The sequence below is a fragment of the Bombina bombina genome, chromosome 2 (genome assembly GCF_027579735.1).
Source record: "Bombina bombina isolate aBomBom1 chromosome 2, aBomBom1.pri, whole genome shotgun sequence".
Taxonomy (NCBI): Eukaryota; Metazoa; Chordata; class Amphibia; order Anura; family Bombinatoridae; genus Bombina; species Bombina bombina.
In genome coordinates, this window is record NC_069500.1 from 813538104 (window position 1) to 813558635 (window position 20532).

Below are 20532 nucleotides of genomic sequence, written 5' to 3' on the forward strand. Positions count from 1 at the left end.
TAAATCACAGATCCCAGTTTGAAGTTTTTATGTTTCTAAAAACACTATAAATTGTATATTTTGTCTGTATCTGCTGAGACAAAATATGGAATAAAAGTTCTCCTCTCATCATGTGTTTACATGATTACTGATGTGTCTGTTCCTTTTCTTTTTTTACCTGATCTTGTATTATGCTGATTGGTAAATCTTCACTGGTGAGTGATACTATATTAGGGTGAGCCAAGATAAACAGTAACTACATTATACTTACTGAACTTACTTACTAAACATCAGGCCTCAAATAGCTGATAAGCACTCCCCAAGCTTTCCTCCCTGTTATTTTTGTTTTAATTTGATTATGTTTATAAACCCAAAGCCTGAATTAACCTTTTCAGCTCAGTTTAAGAATCCATCACTTCCTGCTACATGTCTGTCCCCTATTCAAGAGGCCAATATCCTTTGAGAGAGTGTTATTAAGGAATGATAACCAATATATCAACATTTCAGTAAATATGATTTCAACTATGCATTTCTGACCTGTTCCCCTAAGTTTGAACATTAAAAAGACCATATATTTAATATAACATCTTAAAAATAACAATTTATGTTTTTGTGTTGTAAGAGTTTTAAATATGCCACAGTACAGAATATGTTAATTGTATTCATTAATTATAATAAGTCTGTTGAAAAATATTTCTACTCACACATGGGATAAAACCAGGTATTTTTCTGTGTTTTAGTGACCGTCTACGAACAACCACAAATGTCCTTGGAGATTCTTTAGGAGCTGGCATAGTGGAACACCTATCCAGGCATGAACTGGAGAAACGAGATGCAGAAATAGGCAACTCTGTTTTAGAAGACAACGAGAAGCCCTATCAGCTGATTTACCCTGAAAATGAAATCCAGAAACACACTCACAGTGAGACATCAATGTAAGGGGAATGTCCAACCATGCTCCTTAGCTGCTGTACAGGGAACAATGTGTACCTTTAACAGTGTCTCTTTACCACTACATGTCAACGTCATCAACCTCCCACTGCAATGTCTGACCTCATTGGACACTTAATGGAAAATTAAAAACCATTTTTAAGGAGGAGTTGGAAAGTCCAGTCCTCCAATTCTAGAGTGATCTATGTCAACCCTGGTACATACACTAGGGTAAGATACATTTCTATGTAGTATCTAAGAGACAAAGAACATTATGTGGAAACATTGCCATCCTTCTCATCCACCGAGGATCCTCTTGCAGTCAAGGGGTTGAGGTAATTAGTGGAGTCTATTTTTTTTATGGCAGAAGAAGACTTGATACAAGTTACTTGAAATTCCTTTTTGAATGTGATCTGTTCATACATGCTGGGTAATTAGTAAACATTTTTGTTCATCTATTTTCTGTGAATTTGGTACAATGAAACATTCCAAGTGACAGTATTTTGGTAATTTCATATGGGTTGTGCAATGCCATTCATTTTGTTATTTTACAGGCTGGTTAATGATAACCAACAAAGAAACATTGCCTATAATAAGCACTTATAATCAACAACGTAGGTTGGTCATTCTCAGCAAGGTTGTGAGACCCAATAAGCATTTCAACCCCATGTCACATGATATTGAGGCTGAGTTTTAAGCATCAATATCATTGATTAGGTGGGACAGGAAGATTTGTAGGGGGGATGATCAGCACGGAGACACTACACTTAGGCATATGGAAAATGTACTGTACACAAACTTTATATTTGAGATATGTTTTTGTTTGTTATTATATAACATTAGGGGAGTGGTTATGGTGTTAAGCAACATAAATAACAAACATAAAAACTGAACTCTAACACAATGAGTTTTGTAGTGTTGCAAAGAAAAAAATCATTAGGTTAGGTAATCAAAATAGATAAGAAATGTAAATATACAGTATATAAATATATAGTGCTGTCATTATTAAAAGGACATCAAAACTAAAATACATTTTACTTTGTTTTCTTAGTATACTTGTTGAAAAATTGATATGTAGGCTCAGGAATATGCACGTATCTAAAGCACTATTATATGGCAGCAGGTTTTCAAGAATTATTTGAACAATGTTATACATGTGCAAAATCAGGGGATTATAGTAAAAACTTCTGCCCTACAGTGCACCAGGTTTGTGCTCTTCAACAAAGAATACCATGATAACGAAAAAAATTATATCATAGAAGTAAATTGGATAATCATATCTATAATCACAGCAGATTTTACCATGCATAATTCAGATTAAAATAATGCTGTTTATAAAGATATTTGCAAGAAAGTGATGCAATAAACAGAATTAAAAAGGCCTGCATAAATGTACAGGGAATTTCATTTTAATGTTTAAAACTGTCAATGATTGAGAACACATGCTGCATTTTGAAACAGGATTTGAATAATTTGTCCATGAGACCAATATAAAGATTCAAATGACACTGAAGTCTTTCTCTAGAATTTAGGTCACCTAGTGCAAAAATAAGCAAGAGTGTCTTTCAGCATGCTCAAAACGGCACAGAAGTAGAGTATACTGTGTAAATGCAGGCATTACATGACTCTTGCTATGTACTATTTTATACACAAGGGGGCAGTCAAGTTGCACAAGTGGAATGCAATGAGGCAAAATAAGCGCCTTCCGCATGAGTATAAATGTTATTGTAAAAAAAATATTTGTACACTTTTTAATCTTCTTTTATATCATTTTATTTTATTGTGCACCAATAAACAAATGAGCAAAGTGAACTTGGATGAATACAATTTTAATCAACGATAAAAGAAGGTAAAACTCTAGCTAAATATTGCTTTATTAAAGTACTGCAGAATGCTAAACTCTGCTAAACTGTTTTTGTTGTTCTTTTATCAGACTCGATTTCTTTTATTATTATTAAAGTGCGTCATTTTAGCAATGTGTTCTTTGTTGGTTATCCATACCTGATGTTATTGTAGAGTGTATGGCCTGGGATAAATTTGTATTTGTTGATGTTATACTAATGGTTGTGTGAGCTACTTATTTAAACATTTGTAGGGATAGAAGCAATTAGGACGTTACATTTTCAAAAGTGCATTTTTTTTAAAATATCATTAAAAAAAGTCATATGAATAAATCATTTAAAAATGATATTAAACTTGAATTTTCTTGTGCGTGTACACAGCTTGCGCATAACTTGCGTCCATGAGGCAGCTGGTCACACACTGAATTGTGGGCTGCTTTAAGTTTTGTGTTTTTATAGTATGGCTTTACTTGTAACTCATAAAATTATAACTGCTCTACCATATTAGGTCAATTAAAGGGCAGTTTACGCCAAAAAATTCTCCCCTTTCATTTGTTCCTTATTATCCATTTTTCTTGCTGGAGTTTATTAAATTGTTTACAAAAAATCCTTCACATTTATATCAGCATTGGAAATAGCTGATTTGTCTGTAGTATCCCCACCTATACTGAAAGCTATGTAAACACAGCCAGCAGAAGAGATAAAGAGTGGGAGAGAGAAAGCTCTAAAATGTTCAATTTCAATTGTTTTTTCTAAGTATTGTATAGACACAGAGATAAGAAGATAAGAAATAGAAGCATTTGAATGATAAGATAAGGATGTCTGATCTCTCTGCAAGCTTAGCCTATTTTAATAGTTTGTGGTTTTAAAGAGCAAATCCATCTATTTCCTTCACAAAAAGAAACTTAAAGGATCAATATACTCTGCAGCCGGTATAACAAGTAATTGGAAACACATTAAGAGGAAACCAATTTTATAGTACACTGCCCCTTTAATCTCTTGCATACAGTGACCCAAAGGGACAATAAACAAATGTTGTTGAATCAATATTGGCCAACAAGGCACATGTACAGAAAATGTTACTGTCCCTTAAAGGGACATAGAACTTCAGTCCAAAAAGAAAATGATCTATTATGTTAGACTGAGCATCTTATTATTGTACTATTGCTGGCAAAGAGGTTAAATGCATAGTTAAAGTCAAAGTCAGAGCACCAATGCACTACTAGCTAAACACATCTGGTGAGCCAATGACAAAAGGCATAGGTATGTAGCCACCGTAGTCTACTTAGGTATGCTTTACAACAACATACACCAAGAGAACAAAGTAAATTTTAATAATAAGTAAAATGAAACATCTATTAAAACTATATGTTCTGTCTGAACCATGATGGTTTAATTTGATTTTATCTAATGTCCAATCTCACTGTATAGCATCACTTGAAATTGGCAGCCAATCAGCAGAGTGATGTATGGCCTAAACACAATAGTTTATAAAGGCCAGGAAGTGCAGGAGTATTAACAAGGAGACAATGTTAAAATGAATCTGAACATAGATTTAATTAAAAATGTGTAAATTTGATGTACTGTATTTTCCACTATATAAAGATAAGATATATGATACTTTTTTTTCTGCAATTAATCTTCAAGAGTTAGGATGTAAAGCCTGAGATTACAGTACTGTGCTTAAGTAAAGTCACCTGGGCTGTTATTGGTTAAATAAATGCGGTCAACACTACTGATAGTAAAATTACTGGAAGTGCATTGTTGCTAACTTTGATCACACATTGTTTACTGTACTGTGGACATTGTGACTACTTCATCAAATACCCCTGTATATTCAATCCACCATATTAAAGGATGTGCTCACCCAGTTCTAAAATAATACTGTTATGATACCTGGAGCAGCAAGGAGAAGATAGCTGTTAATATGAGCTATGCTGAGCCCTTCCTATACAATTTACCTCAGACTCTCACACACCTCACTTATTTGTGTACATAAAATCTCACCATGATTACAAGAGCATTTTGTTATATTATGTAATAGATTACTGTATATACTTTAATGAATCAAGTACTTCAAATTTAAGATACAACTTTTCAAAAAATGTTATCTTCTTTTTGTGTTTTGTTGTATGATAATTACCAATAAATTAAACTCTTTACAATCAACATGATCTATTGATAATCAGTGGCCATATTGTGGTGATATAGGTAGACAGCCAGACAGTTTCATGGTACCTTCCTTTCCCCTACATATCGCTGCCACCCTATCAGCTTCTGTTTATTCAAAGCTCAGCTAGGACCTATTTTGAGAGAAAGGCCCTGGAAAACTGAGCAGGCATAAGGCACACTAATTGGTTTGTTCTGGGCATGCTGAAATCGCATGGAGTCTAAAGAAGATTTTTCAGTAGGTATACATTTTTTTTTCCTTACATGTAAAATAATTTTCAGTAAAGATTTGTCCACACAAATGCTACATATCTAAAGGCATTAACTGGGAAAAGGATGTGAAATAGTTGTTAATAAAAGGTCAGCTTATGCTTTAGTCAAAATGGACGAGGTTGCACTTCCAAATACAGATCTTATGGAAGATGGATACCTGAAAGCAGGTCATGTTCTTCCCAGAACTTTAACCCCTTAAGGACCACAGCACTTTTTCATTTTCTGACTGTTTGGGACCAAGGCTATTTTTACGTTTCTGCTGTGTTTGTGTTTAGCTGTAATTTTCCTCTTACTCATTTACTGTACCCACACATATTATATACAGTTTTTCTCGCCATTAAGTGGACTTTCTAAATATATTTTCATCATATCTTATAATTTACTATAAAAAAATATAAAATATGATGAAAAAATGGAAAAAAACACACTTTTTCTAACTTTGACCCCAAGATCTGTTATACATCTACAACCACCAAAAAAACACACCTGCTAAATAGTTTCTAAATTTTGTCCTGAGTTTAGAAATACCTAATGTTTACATGTTCTTTGCTTTTTTTGCAAGATTAGAGGGCAACAAGTACAAGTAGCACATTGCTATTTCCAAACCATTTGTTTTCAAAATTAGCGATAGTTACATTAGAACACTGATATCTGTCAGGAATCCCTGAATATCCCTTCACATGTATATATATTTTTTTTAGTAGACAGCCCAAAGTATTGATCTAGACCCATTTAATGCCATCATTTCACCGCCAAATGCGATCAAATAAAAAAAAATTGTTCACTTTTTCAAAAACTTTTTCACAAACTTTAGGTTTCTCACTGAAATTATTTACAAACAGCTTGTGTAATTATGGCACAAATTGTTGTAAATGCTCCTCTGGGATCCCCTTTGTTCAGAAATAGCAGACATATAGGGCTTTGACAATGCTTTTTGGTAATTAGAAGGCTGCTAAATGCAGCTGCGCACCACACTTGTATTATGCCCAGCAGTGAAGGGGTTAATTAGGGAGCTTGTATGGAGCGTGTAGGATTAATTTTAGCTTTAGTGTAGTAGACAACCCTCAAAGTATTGATCTAGGCCCATTTTGGTATATTTCATGCCAACATTTCACAGCCAAATGCAATGAAATAAAAAAAAGTTCACTTTTTCACAAACTTTAGGTTTCACACTGAAATTATTTACAAACAGATTGTGCAATTATCACACAAATGGTTGTAAATGCTTCTCTGGGATCCCCTTTGTTCAGAAATATAGGGCTTTGGCATTGCTTTTTGGTAATTAGAAGGCCGCTAAAAGCCACTGCTAACCACACTTTTATTATGCCCAGCAGTGAAGGGGTTAATTATGTAGCTTGTAGGGTTAATTTTAGCTTTAGTGTAGAGATCAGCCTCCCACCTGACACATCCCACCCTTTGATCCCTCTCAAACAGCTCTTTTCCCTCCCCCACCCCAGAAAGTCTGCCAGTAATAAAATAAAAGGATTTTTTTTATTTTTTTCAGCTGTGATGGATCCCCCCTTAGCCCCCAACCTCCCTGACCACCACCAAACAGCTCTCTAACCCACCTATTTTCCGCCATCTTGGGTACTGGCAGCTGCCTGCCAGTACCCAATTTGCCCCCCCCCAAAAAACCTTTTTTTTAGTTTTTTTATTAAATATTTATTTTCTGTGGAGTGTAGCTGCCCCCCCTCAATACCCCCCTCTCCCCCTCCCAGATGCTTTGATCTATATTTCCCCCCCCCTCCCTCTCCCTCCTTCCTATTCATGTACTTCATTGGTGACAGTGGTTGCTGCTCGCGCGCGCCCCCCGCAGGACCTTCCGCACGCTCCCGGCATGCACATTGCACACACAGGAACCGGATGCCTGGTAGCGATCGGCCGCCCACCCGCCTCCCTGCTAAGGCTCCCACCCACCAATGATCGGCACCACCGCTACCGGTGCAGAGAGGGCCACAGAGTGGCTCTCTCTGCATCAGTGTGTAAAAAATGGTATTGCAGGATGCCTCAATATCGAGGCATCACTGCAATACCATGAAAGCAGCTTGAAGCGATCAAGATTGCTTTCACCCTTCAAGCCCCTAAGGATGTACAGGGTACATCGTTGGACGTTAACTGACCTTTTTTGTAGGACGTACCCTGTACGTTCTTTGTCGTTAGGGGTTAAAGAACATTAAAATCACCAAGATGATACACAATGTATTTGTAATTAAAGATTTGTATTCTAAAAAAAATATTTCCAATAAAACAAAACAAGTTGCATTTGTAAATTTATTTTTGTTCGTATGTCACAATTTATGTACAATGATAAAGAATCACACACACTTACAATACCAGAGACTCCTATAGTGCATTCTCTCTTTTACTACTCATACTGCAGCACTTTAAAGAAATAACATAGCATCATCAGATACAATATTATTAAAACAGAACAGAAGACAGAGAACAACAATAAGTAGCAAGAGCATAGGCTAACTTATAACACCAGGAAAAAAGTGACCAATCAGAGTAGGAATAGTGTCCATAAACTGACCAATACATAGCCAAACCTCTCTCTTACTTTTGCTGCTCATCTCTGAGATAAGTCATGCAAAAAATTCTACTCTAAATAGAATTGTTTTTTTTCAATTTGTGTAATATATTATTGTTTTATTATTATTAATTTTTTTTATTGTTTTGTTGTATATTTTAGTCTTATTAAGTAGTTTGTTGCATTTTTTTTTTTTTTCTGTTTTCAAAATTTTCCTTTCCGTTTTTTTTCTTTTGTCCGCTTATTGCGGTCTTCTACCTTAGTTTATTTCCCTCTTTACCTTGTTTCTTCTAATTCTATTGTTCCGTCTTTTCTCCTTTCATTTGTTTTAAATTTTTCTTTGCTTGGAGCCTCTCTCCATCTTCCTATTTGCACGCGCTGCCTGCCGCCATTTTGTGGGCCGTTCCCTCATCCCTTTCCCGCCCACTTGCCTTGCCGATGTCTCTGCCCATTTGTGACACGCATCGCATCACTCCGGTCCCTCATTTAGTAATTTTGTTGCAGTATTACGATTGACAGCTTGAAAGAAATTTTGCACATTGTTAAAGGGGAAGTAAGCTTACAAACTAATGTTATATACAGTGGGGCAAAAAAGTATTTAGTCAGCCACCAATTGTGCAAGTTCTCCCACTTTAGAAGATGAGAGAGGCCTGTAATTTTCATAATAGGTATACCTCAACTATGAGAGACAAAATGTGGAAACAAATCCAGACAATCACATTGTCTGATTTGGAAAGAATTTATTTGCATATTTTGGTGGAAAATAAGTATTTAGTCACCTACAAACAAGAAAGATTTCTGGCTCTCACAGACCTGTATCGTCTTCTTTAAGAGCCTTCTCTGTCCTCCACTTATTACCTGTATTAATGGCACCTGTTTGAACTTATCAGTATAAAATACACCTGTCCAAAACCTCAAACAGTCACACTCCAAACTGAAGACCAAAGAGCTGTCGAAGGACACCAGAAACAAAATTGTAGACCTGCACCAGGCTGGGAAGACTGAATCTGCAATAGGCAAGCAGCTTGGTGTGAAGAAATCAACTGTGGGAGCAATAATTAGAAAATGGTAGACATACAAGACCACTGATAATCTCCCTCGATCTAGGGCTCCACGCAAGATCTCACCCCGTGGGGTCAAAATGATCACAAGAACCGTGAGCAAACATCCCAGGACCACACAGAGGACCTAGTGAATGACCTGCAGAGAGCTGGGACCAACGTAACAAAGGCTACCATCAGTAACACACTACGCCGCCAGTACATAGAAAAGCAACGTCCCAAGCACCCGGCAGCTGTATTTCAGCAAATGTTGAAAAAATGACAAGACTCAGGCTTTCTTTGTTTGTGCTCGTATATTTCAATCAAAGATATGGCATAAGTGCAGGTAACAGACAGGCAACAGCTTGTGGGTCAGTCAAACGCGTTTCATATAGGTAATATCAACTTCATCAGTGACCATGCCTGATTTCCCATAATGCCTGTTAATTTAAAGGAGTTAGAAAAACACACCCTTCCTTATTCTACCAATTAAATCTATTTAACACCATTATGGGCGTGCATATAGGGGATATGTAGTGAGAATGTGAACACAAAAGAAATAGAAAAATTAACTCCTACTTATCCAAGAACTCAAGATATTATATATACACTATACTCCTAATTTTTATTAAGAGATGAATTGCTCAAAAATAATATTTCAAAGTATTGCAAAATTAGTGCTGGGTATTAAACACACCCAACAAACATAAATATTTGTTTAAATCAATTTTTAATGACTGATTAACTTCTAATGGGTGTCAACAAACAATTTGACATCCCATTCAGAATTTAAACCTGCTGGCATTCTGGTACCCAGCTGAAATATCCAGAATATTTCTCTTTTACTAAGAGTCATGGCTCTATTTCCACCTCTTGGATGTCTGGAAATCAGCTGGATACCCTGAAATGTCAGCAGGGAACTATCAGAGTTGTGTTCTTTTTTAAAATGCAGAGAGATTGGCGTAGTTGATTCAGGGTCCTTAATTGAACGTAAATGTTCTAAGACCCTGTCCTTTAAGGCCCTTGTCGTTTGGCCTACATATTGCTTGTAGCACCCCCTGCAGGTCAAAAGGTATATGACATAACATGAATTGCATGTTATGTGTTCCTGTATCTTAAATTCTTTATTATTAAATAAAAAGCTTCCAAATGTATAAAAAGGCTCAACGTATTCCTAGAGGTTTACGTATAAGGAAATTTCCCTCTTTCCAAGTTACAGATCAAACATTCATTGATAAATGGAACACAATATTATCAGAATGCTCTTTAGCATTAATTGACTTGCTCATTGAATATAAAAAGCTAATTCGTCATGAGTTGAGCATTGAAAAAGTTAAATTACAATCATTTATGCGTCCGTTATGTGATGATCCTGTATTTAATAAATATGATCAGAAGTTACAGAAAGTTATAACAGAATTTAAAAAAGGTTTATGGCATTTCAAAAAACAGAAAATTTTACGTGACAAGCAAGATTATGAGATGAATAAGGTATATAAATGGACCTTATCCGATACCAGGAGGAGGTATAAAAGATCTAAACAAGATAAAAAAGTAAGGTTTGCAGAAACCGATACAGAATATGACTATGACTCCTCAGATTTGGAAGCTAGTAATGGCAATAATACCACCTCTAGTGGAATATCCCCTTTTGCGCTAGATGATGTCATTGCTACAACTTCATCATCACAGTCAAAAAACGAGAGAGGCCCACAGAAGTCAGCGGTAAGAAGAAAAAAATACGCAGAGGGGGACGTGGAAGATCAGGAAAGGCAAGCTCAACATCAAGAGACTTTAACACCAAAACCCAAGCGATATCCACAGAGAAGGAGGGCCATTCCAATTCAGAAATATGCTTAAAAGCTATTGATATGACTAATGTTATTAATTTATCATCTCATGATTTAACACATACTCAGTTAGAGGTACTTTCTCTTGGTCTTGGGTTTTCTCCCACTTCACATTTTAATTTATTTGACACAGTAGTTGATCTCAATAGATTTGTGAGATCAATAGTTCTCAAGAAACATTTCTTGGGAGCTATCTCAGAAAGCCCAGAGGTGGTAAGGGGAGAAGAAACAAAACCAATAAGACTTGAACTTGATTTTGCAGATGAATGCGCTTTATTAGATCTTGTTGCACTGGATAAAGAAAATAAAGATTTACATGTAAGTAATGCTAAGGAGGCATATGACATCACCAGATTAAAGAAAAAATCTAAATTCTACCCAGTTAAGGCAAGATCTAGCGCCATAGAGGTATTTCAAAAGTCAGTTGAGAATTCTCTAAAGAAACTTAATGTGGATAAATCATTAAAAAACCATAAGAGAGATAATCTGTCCAAAGAGCAATACTTGTCAATCAAAAAATTAGCAGATAACAAAGAGGTGATTATTCGTTATTCTGACAAAGGTGGTAAAGTGGTTGTTTTGAATCGAAATGATTATGTTAAAGAAGCTTATAAACAACTTTTGGATGAATCAGTGTATGAGAAGTTGAAGTTTAACCCAGTACATTTTTACAAATCAGAACTAAAAAACATTTTAAATGAGGCACTACATGAAGGTTTGATAACTGAGTTAAACTTTGATTTTCTATTCACTGAACATCCTATAACAGCCATCTTTCACTATTTACCTAAGATCCACAAGGACAGGTACAACCCACTGGGTAGACCCATTGTGGCTGGAATAGGCTCTTTAAATGAGCCATTATCTGAATTGATTGATGGTTATTTGCAACCAATGGTCTTAAATCTGATGAGCTATATAAAGGACACCACTGATGTTGTCACACGTATGGAACATATTGTATCGAAAGAAACATACATTCTTTTGACTATTGATGTGGTTTCATTATATACTTGCATCCCACATGATCAGGGTAAACAAGCCATTGAATTTTTTCTCAGCACATACTCTCAGTATGATGAATCTCTGAAACGGTTTATAATCAACTCTGTGGACTATTTGTTGAAACATAACTTTTTTCTTTTTGAGGGTGGTTTCTATCTCCAGAGGCGTGGGACGGCTATGGGGGCAAAGTTTGCCCCCTCCACGCCAACCTGTATATGGGTTGGTGGGAGCTGTCCCACGTCTATGGAGATGGAAACCCCTTCAGAGAACATATTGTATTTTTTGGTCGCTTCATTGACGACAGGCTATTAATTTGGAAAGGTCCTGAAGATTTGATTGAAAATTTTTTAGAATATCTTCATAATAATTCAATGAACTTGAAATTTACCATGGATATGAGTAAAACTTCAATGTCCTTTTTGGACATCAGATTAGTGCCTAATGTGGCTGACTCGAGCATTGATGTGGAATTATTCCGCAAAGATACAGCGGGAAACACCATATTAAATGCTCAATCTTGTCACCCAAAACATATAATTAAATCAATACCCAAAAGCCAGTACATTAGGGTCAAAAGGAATTGCACTAACATTCAGGTTTACAATAAACACTCAGAAGATTTAACTAACAGATTAGTTCAGAGAGTTTATTGTAGGGAAACATTAATGACAACCAAAGAGGAGATTGACAAGATTGACAGGTCTACCTTGTTTTATACAAGGAGACCAAAAGACACAAAAAGGCTTTTTAAGCAAAAATTTATAACAACCTACAGTGAAGAATATGGTACAATTTGTAACATTATTTGTAAAGCGCTTCCAATCCTGGAAACTGATGAAGCCCTTCACCCTGTATTGAAAGAGGGGATTAATTTTGTCTCACGTAAAGCTAAGACTCTTGGCAACATTTTGTCACCCTCAATGTTGCCAGGGATCAAAAGCACTAATTGGTTGTCCATAAAACCTGTTTTTTTTCAAGTGTGGCAGTAGGAGATGTAAATCGTGCTCCCATGCCACACTTGGAACTGATTTTGTATCTTCTTTTAATAATAAAGAATTTAAGATACAGGAACACATAACATGCAATTCATGTTATGTCATATACCTTTTGACCTGCAGGGGGTGCTACAAGCAATATGTAGGCCAAACGACAAGGGCCTTAAAGGACAGGGTCTTAGAACATTTACGTTCAATTAAGGACCCTGAATCAACTACGCCAATCTCTCTGCATTTTAAAAAAGAACACAACTCTGATAGTTCCCTGCTGACATTTCAGGGTATCCAGCTGATTTCCAGACATCCAAGAGGTGGAAATAGAGCCATGACTCTTAGTAAAAGAGAAATATTCTGGATATTTCAGCTGGATACCAGAATGCCAGCAGGTTTAAATTCTGAATGGGATGTCAAATTGTTTGTTGACACCCATTAGAAGTTAATCAGTCATTAAAAATTGATTTAATCAAATATTTATTTTTGTTGGGTGTGTTTAATACCCAGCACTAATTTTGCAATACTTTGAAATATTATTTTTGAGCAATTCATCTTTTAATAAAAATTAGGAGTATAGTGTATATATAATATCTTGAGTTCTTGGATAAGTAGGAGTTAATTTTTCTATTTCTTTTGTGTTCACATTCTCACTACATATCCCCTATATGCACGCCCATAATGGTGTTAAATAGATTTAATTGGTAGAATAAGGAAGGGTGTGTTTTTCTAACTCCTTTAAATTAACAGGCATTATGGAAAATCAGGTATGGTCACTGATGAAGTTGATATTACCTATATGAAACGCGTTTGACTGACCCACAAGCTGTTGCCTGTCTGTTACCTGCACTTATGCCATATCTTTGATTGAAATATACAAGCACAAACAAAGAAAGCCTGAGTCTTGTCCTTTTTTCAACATTTGCTGAAATACAGCTGTCGGGTGCTTGGGACGTTGCTTTTCTATTTGTTTACTAAGCGGTGGTGGATCGCTTTACTCTTAGCACCGGCACAGCTGTTTACTTCGAGGCACGTCATCGTGACGTCAAAGAGGGGGTGTGCCGCCTACGTGAAGCATGCAACACAGAAATCGGCCACACACAGTGAGAGTCTGAGCGCTCCCTTGATGCTACATTAAGCCAGTACATGTCCGGGCCCGTCTGAAGTATGCTAGAGAGCATTTGGATGATCCAGAAGCAGAGTGGGAGAATGTTATATGGTCAGATGAAACCAAAGTAGAACTGTTTGGTAGAAACACAACTTGTTGTGTTTGGAGGAGAGAGAATGCTGAGTTGCAACCAAATAACACCATACCTACTGTGAAGCAACATTATGCTTTGGGGCTGTTTCTCTGCAAAGGGAGCAGGATGACTGATCCGTGTACATGAAAGAATGAATGGGGCCATGTATTGTGAGATTTTGAGTGCAAACCTTCCATTAGCAAGGGCAATGAAGATGAAACGTGGCTGGGTCTTTCAGCATGACAATGATCCCAAACACACCACCCGGGCAACAAAGGAGTGGCTTTGTAAGAAGCATTTCAAGGTCCTGGAGTGGCCTAGCCAGTCTCCAGATCCCAATCCCATAGAAAACCTTTGGAGGGAGTTGAAGGTCTGTGTTGCCCAGTGACAGCCCAAAAACATCACTGCTCTAGAGGAGATCTGCATGCAGGAATGGGCCAACATACCAGCAACAGTGTGTGACAACCTTGTGAAGACTTACAGAAAACGTTTGACCTCTGTAATTGCCAACAAAGGATATATAACAAAGTATTGAGATGAACTTTTGATATTGACCAAATACTTATTTTCCACCATAATTTGCAAATACATTCTTTCCAAATCAGACAATGTGATTGTCTGGATTTGTTTCCACATTTTGTCTCTCATAGTTGAGGTATACCTATGATGAAAATTACAGGCCTCTCTCATCTTCTTAAGTAGGAGGGAGCTACATTCATTATAATGGCACGACAGGGCACACTGTGACTAAACAGTGTTGCCGGATACGCTGTGAAAAAACTAGACCCGCTCAGTAGAGCAAAGAGCGGCGTTCTGGTAAAAGGAGCTTTTACATATAATTTCTTTGCAATAATTTAATGTATAAAGCTGCCGGTAAGCTAATGTTATATAATTCTGCACTATGTGCAGATTTATATAACATTAGTTTGTAAGTTTACTGCCCCTTAAAGTTATATTGTTAAGATATATTTAAGGCGCTGTTGCTATCTTGTGGCTATAGTTTGAATTTACCTCAGCTTTTATTATAACTTTTTTCCTGTCAGAGAAATTTTGAAATTCATAAAAAAAATGTAAGTGTTATTTTTATGTGGTATATTTGTTTTCATTTTATTTGATAAAATGTCTGAACCTACAGAATGTTCTACACCAAACTTTTCCCCCTGCTTTGCCAATTTGTATGTGGGCTACTGGGAGTTTAAGTACATCTACAATAGTGAGTATGAGGCGTTTACTAATAATATACGCTACTACAAGAGGTTCATTGATGATCTGATTATGATAATTGATGAGCCTTGGGATGACAGTAAATTTCAGAATTTCCTGGCCTTTCTTAATAATAATGAAATGAGTCTAAGGTTTGTGGGAGTATACAATCATAAATGTGTTGACTTCTTGGACATATCATTGTAGGGGGTGGTAGACACTGGATTGATAGTGTCAAAAACTTTTCGCAAATTAACTGCAGGTAACACTATCCTACATGCTAGTTCTTGTCACCCCCTCATCTGATAAAAGTGATTCCAAGAGGTCAATATATTAGGCTGCGAAGGAATACAGATGATGATCAAACATACTTCCAGCAGGCCAATGATCTCACTGAGAGATTATCTGCAAGAGTTTATGATCCTGTTAAATTGGAGAAAACAAAAGTGGAAATTGGGAAGATAAAGAATACAAACAAGTTTAAGGGCAAAGAAGACACTTCTTTGCCATTCGACAATAGTATTGTTTTCACAACAGAATATACCAACCAATATTTTGATATTGTAAGAATATTAAAGAAGAATTTACCAATATTAGGTGGTGATCAAATACTGCAGAAATACATTGCGAATTGGAAATTTGTGTCAAGGAAGCCAGAAACTTTGGCTGCCAAGCTAGCTCCCAGTATGGTCACAAGTGGGGAGACCAACAGGAGACATAACTGGCTAAGGAAACAAGGATGTTTCAGATGTGGTGCAAGAACATGTCTGACATGTAATTTAATTGACATTTCCACTAGCTTTAAATCTACCGTGGATGAGCAAGAATATAATATAACTTTTTACGCCAACTGCAAAACAAAGTTTGCAGTATACTTATCGGAATGCAGGTTTTGCAAAATCCAATACGTAGGGAAAACGACCAGGTAGGTCAATGTAAGAGTGAGAGAACATGTAAATGATATTAAAAACTATTGCAGATTCCACAGTGGCTAGACATTTCAATTTAATACATTTTACTAATGAAGGTAACTTCAAGGTTAAAATTATTGACATAGCTAATGTCCCTTTAAGAGGTGGTAATAGGTATAAGATCCTAGACAGGAAAGAATTGTATTGGATTTATAAACTTAAATCTAGAATTCCTGATAGACTTAAGCTTGAATGGGACATTAGCTATTTTGTATAATATATCTAGTCACACATATAAATTATTGCCCAAGGGTGTAATAACAATAACTATTTTTTTTTTTTTTACTTTTCCAAAATAAAGCTTTATTGAGTGACCAGCATTGTAAAACAAACATTGAAAAATCAACAGTAACTTCAAAGCAAGCATCATGAAGACATTAAACTGTATACATAGTGCAATTATAGTATATCTCTAATAGCGCTTAAAGATTATATTTCTGGTACACTGTTTACATTCAGGAGCGTGATAATATACAGCATGGCTGCATATCATCAAAGTATTACATTTTCATGGGTATTAAGGCATACCCTATATGGGTGGTGGAAAATAAGAAGAAACAGGAAGAAGAGTTAAAGTAAGTATAGGAAGGAGAAAAGGCCGGTTGGGGAGTGGAGAGAGGGAAGGGTGAGAGAAAAGGAAAAAAAAAAAAAAAAAAAAAGGGGGGGGGGGGGGGGTGGGGGTTCAGAAGGAGAGAGGGTGGTGGAGGGAGTTTTGAAGGGGGGGCTTGAGGGGGCTAAGGTAAACAAGGGTAGAGGGGCAGTGATCAGCACTGTAGGCGATCAGTTTTCAAAACTGGGGTAAATCCAGGGTTATAGTCTAAACGGTCTCTCTAATCTCATTTCCCCTCCTAAACGGCTTATTATGTGCACCCCCAGGACACGCCATCCCAGGTAATCCAGATTGGTTTAGATCCTTTTAGGCTTTCATACATTTTTACCTTCCCAGATCATTAACATATGTTCATGTATTGCAAGTTTTCCAGTCTTGAGGTAGTGAAACCTCTCCAAACCAAGCAGGTCCCTGACCCCATGTTTCCATTCATTCAGGCTCGGCACATTGACAGATTTCCAATATTTTGGTATTAAGCTCTTGGCACCGTTTAACATTAGTAAGAACAGCCTATGCTTCGCTTCCACCACCATTCTGGGAAGAGCATGATATATCAGATTGTTTGGGTTTGGAGGCAATATTATCTCGAGAAGCCGGCTGCATTCGGCATAAATTCTTATCCAAAATTCCTGAATCCGCGGACACGTCCACCAGATATGCATTATTGAGCCGGTCTCTCCACAGCCCCTCCAACAGTCCCCACTCATTTGTGGGTAGATTTTACTTAGCCTTTGTGGAGTCATGTACCATCGGCTCAGAAATTTAAAGTGCATTTCTTGTAATCTCATCGAGACTGAGGTTTTTTTTGCTTTATTGAAAATCTGTAACCAATCTTTTGAGGTAATGTCTAGGTTAAGGTCTGTACTCCACGCTTTCGTATAAGAGGGCAGGAGTTCATCACTGCTTGTGAGCAATAATTTGTACAGGCGTGATATTAAATGACCAGGCACCTGGGACATAGTGCAGATGTGCTCCAGAGGTGTTTTTTCTCTCATAAAGAGGGATTTATCCTTATGCCCATTTACATAATGATGAAACTGCGCTACTCTAAACCAAGAGGAGAATAGCCATGCATCCCACTCTTGTAGTTTTTCCTGGTTCTGTATCTTGCCTTGATGAAAAGCATTAGATATGGCGGCTTCTGCCAGCGTATATGTATATCTCTGGGGCTGTATTCTGTTTGCTAAGGCATTTTCTGCGTTATCAAACACTGGTGTCACCGGTGAAGGAATAGAAGAGATATATTTGTCCTGCTTGATCGATGAGTCCCATACGCAGAACACATCTTTTAATAATGGGTATTGCTCGATCAGGGGTGTTCGGTGTTCTGCTAACATCCAGGCAAGAGCGCCTACATTTCTTCTCTGCAGAAGTTCTCGGTCCAGTTCTACCCAAGCTTTATCTGATTGATTGTGGCACCAATGGACCAATCTCTGTACTATAATTGCTTTAAAGTATGTTTTAAGTAAGGGAACTCCAGCTCCTCCCCTATCTCTGGGTAGGTACATTGTTTGTTTCCTGACTCTCGGTTTTATATCTTTCCAGATGTATGTCTCTATTTCTGATTGTATCTGATGGATGAAGGGTAGTGCTGATGTGAGAGGGAGTGCTTGCATGATATAGAGAATCCTTGGTAGGACATTCATTTTAACCGCATGGATGCGACCCATCCATGAGATGGATTTGTTCCTCCATCTGGCCATATCATCTGTCACTGCGTCTCTAATCAGCTTATAATTCATATCAACCATATCAGGGATCTTCGGGTTCAAAAAGATCCCGAGATACTTTAAACGATGTTTCGCGACGCTAAGTGGGCAATTATCACATGCTTCTCTAAAGTCGTCTGTCGGTATAGAGATGTTCATGATTTCAGACTTGGAAAGGTTAAGCTGGAAATTCGAAGCCCGTCCAAACTCTGCGAATTCAGTCAATAGGGCTGGAAGCGAGGTAGATAAATCTGACAACGTCACTAGAACGTCGTCCGCATACATGGCCAACTTATGTTCTTTGTGCCCGACAACCAGTCCCATTATGTTAGGATTACTACGTATCCTACAAGCTAAAGTCTCGATTACTAAGGCGAATAGCAGGGGTGACAATGGGCACCCCTGTCTCGTCCCGTTAGAGATCCGGAAAGGTCTCGAGAGCATTCCATTAACGCGCACCTTAGCACTAGGCGTCGAGTATAGCGCGAAGATCGTTCTTATAATACCGTCACCGAATCCCAGTTTTGTCAGGGTATGTCGCATAAATAACCAATTCACCCGGTCAAATGCTTTCTCAGCATCCGTGGACACAAGTGCCAACGGAGCCGAGTTATATCCCACGTGAGAAATCAATTGTAATATTCTAAGGGTATTATCCCGGGCTTCTCTGCCCGGAACAAATCCCACTTGATCTGTAGAGATCAATTGCGGCAACAGTCTGGCAAGGCGGTTAGCTATCATTTTTGCTAAGATTTTTACGTCCGAGTTAAGAAGCGAGATAGGTCTGTAGCTGCTGGGTAGATTCTCAGGTTTCGGGGGTTTATGTATGACCGTGATATGTGCTTCAAGCATGGAACTTGGTAGGTTGGTGCCATCTGATAATTGGTTAAACATCGTAAGCAAATGAGGCACCAGTCTGTCTCGGAATGTTTTGTAATAACGCATGCCAAAGCCATCTGGCCCAGGACTTTTACCTCCTGGCAGGCGCTTAATCGCTCTCTGGATCTCTTCTATAGTGAATGGTGCTTCAAGTTGCTCCATTTCGTCTCGAGACAGACAAGGCATATTAATACCTTGTAGGTAGTTTACGATATCATTTCCCTGGTCATTATTATGAATTATGTCCCGCTCCTCCGGTTCCCTAGGACGAAGATTGTATAGGGCTTCGTAGAAGCCACAAAACGTGTCTGCTACAGCCGGTCCTTCTCTGTGTGTCTCCCCATGGTGATCCTTGATTTCGTATACATAAGTTCTAAGTCTCTGGCGTGCCAGAGCTCGTGCAAGGAATTTCCCTGCCCTGTTGCTCTGTTCAAAGTAATATTGTCGTATCCGAAGAGCTTTAATTTGTTGCTCTTTCTGGAGATGTTGCAATAGAGCCGATCTTGCTTCAGCAAGATCAGCTTGCAATGCTCTGTCAGTCGGCTGTTCTTTATGAACGGCTTCGGCTTGTGCCACTTTTTCAAGTAGTGCAGCGTAGCGAGATTTCTGTTCCCGACGGAGCGCGGATACATGTCTAATCAACTCTCCTCTCAGAACACACTTATGTGCTTCCCATACCGTCGTTTCTGCTAGTCCGTCTTCTGAATTATTGCGAAAATATTCCTGGATGGTACTATCCAGTTTCTGTCTTAGTAAGGGCTCATCCAGCAGGGACTCATCCAGGCGCCATATAAATGGGGTAATTGGCATCTCAGGCCATTCAATGGTACACCTCACTGGGGCATGGTCAGACCAGGTGATCTGACCTATGTTGCTGCCAGTGATGCTAGAGAGCCCCGCTGAGTCTGTAAATATATAATCGATTCTGGTGTATTTCCCATGGGGGTGGGAGTAAAAGGAATAGTTTTTAGTGTTTGGGTGCAATGTGCGCCAAACATCGTGTATGACCAAATCTCTAAGACATTTAGACATCTGTTTGACTATCTTGTGTTTAGTGCTAGATAGCCCATCTGAGGTGTCTAACATGGGGCAGAATGAAACATTGAAATCACCACCAATAAAGAGTACTCCCTTTTGTGTCTCTAAAATTTCGTTCGTTAATTTTTTTAAAAAGATATCTTGTGCTGTATTCGGGAAGTACGCGCTAACAAGTGTTACATAGTTGCCATATAAAGTGCCAATTAAGATTAAGTACCTGCCTTCTGGGTCTCTTATGACCTGCTCCACCCGGAGAGGCACACCAGCCCCAATAAGGA

At 37.8% G+C, this 20532-nt stretch overlaps 1 protein-coding gene across 2 annotated transcripts in view; it reads left to right on the plus strand.

The window, feature by feature from the left end:
* LOC128649664 (excitatory amino acid transporter 1) overlaps nucleotides 1-4919 on the plus strand; it is a 98129-nt gene extending 93210 nt beyond the window's left edge. For both annotated transcript variants that reach the window (XM_053703048.1, XM_053703047.1), the window contains one exon: nucleotides 720-4919. In XM_053703048.1, coding sequence (XP_053559023.1) covers nucleotides 720-918 — 199 coding nt within the window. In that variant the 3' untranslated portion in view covers nucleotides 919-4919. The remainder of the gene's footprint in view (nucleotides 1-719) is intronic.
* The last annotated feature ends 15613 nt before the right edge of the window (nucleotides 4920-20532 follow it).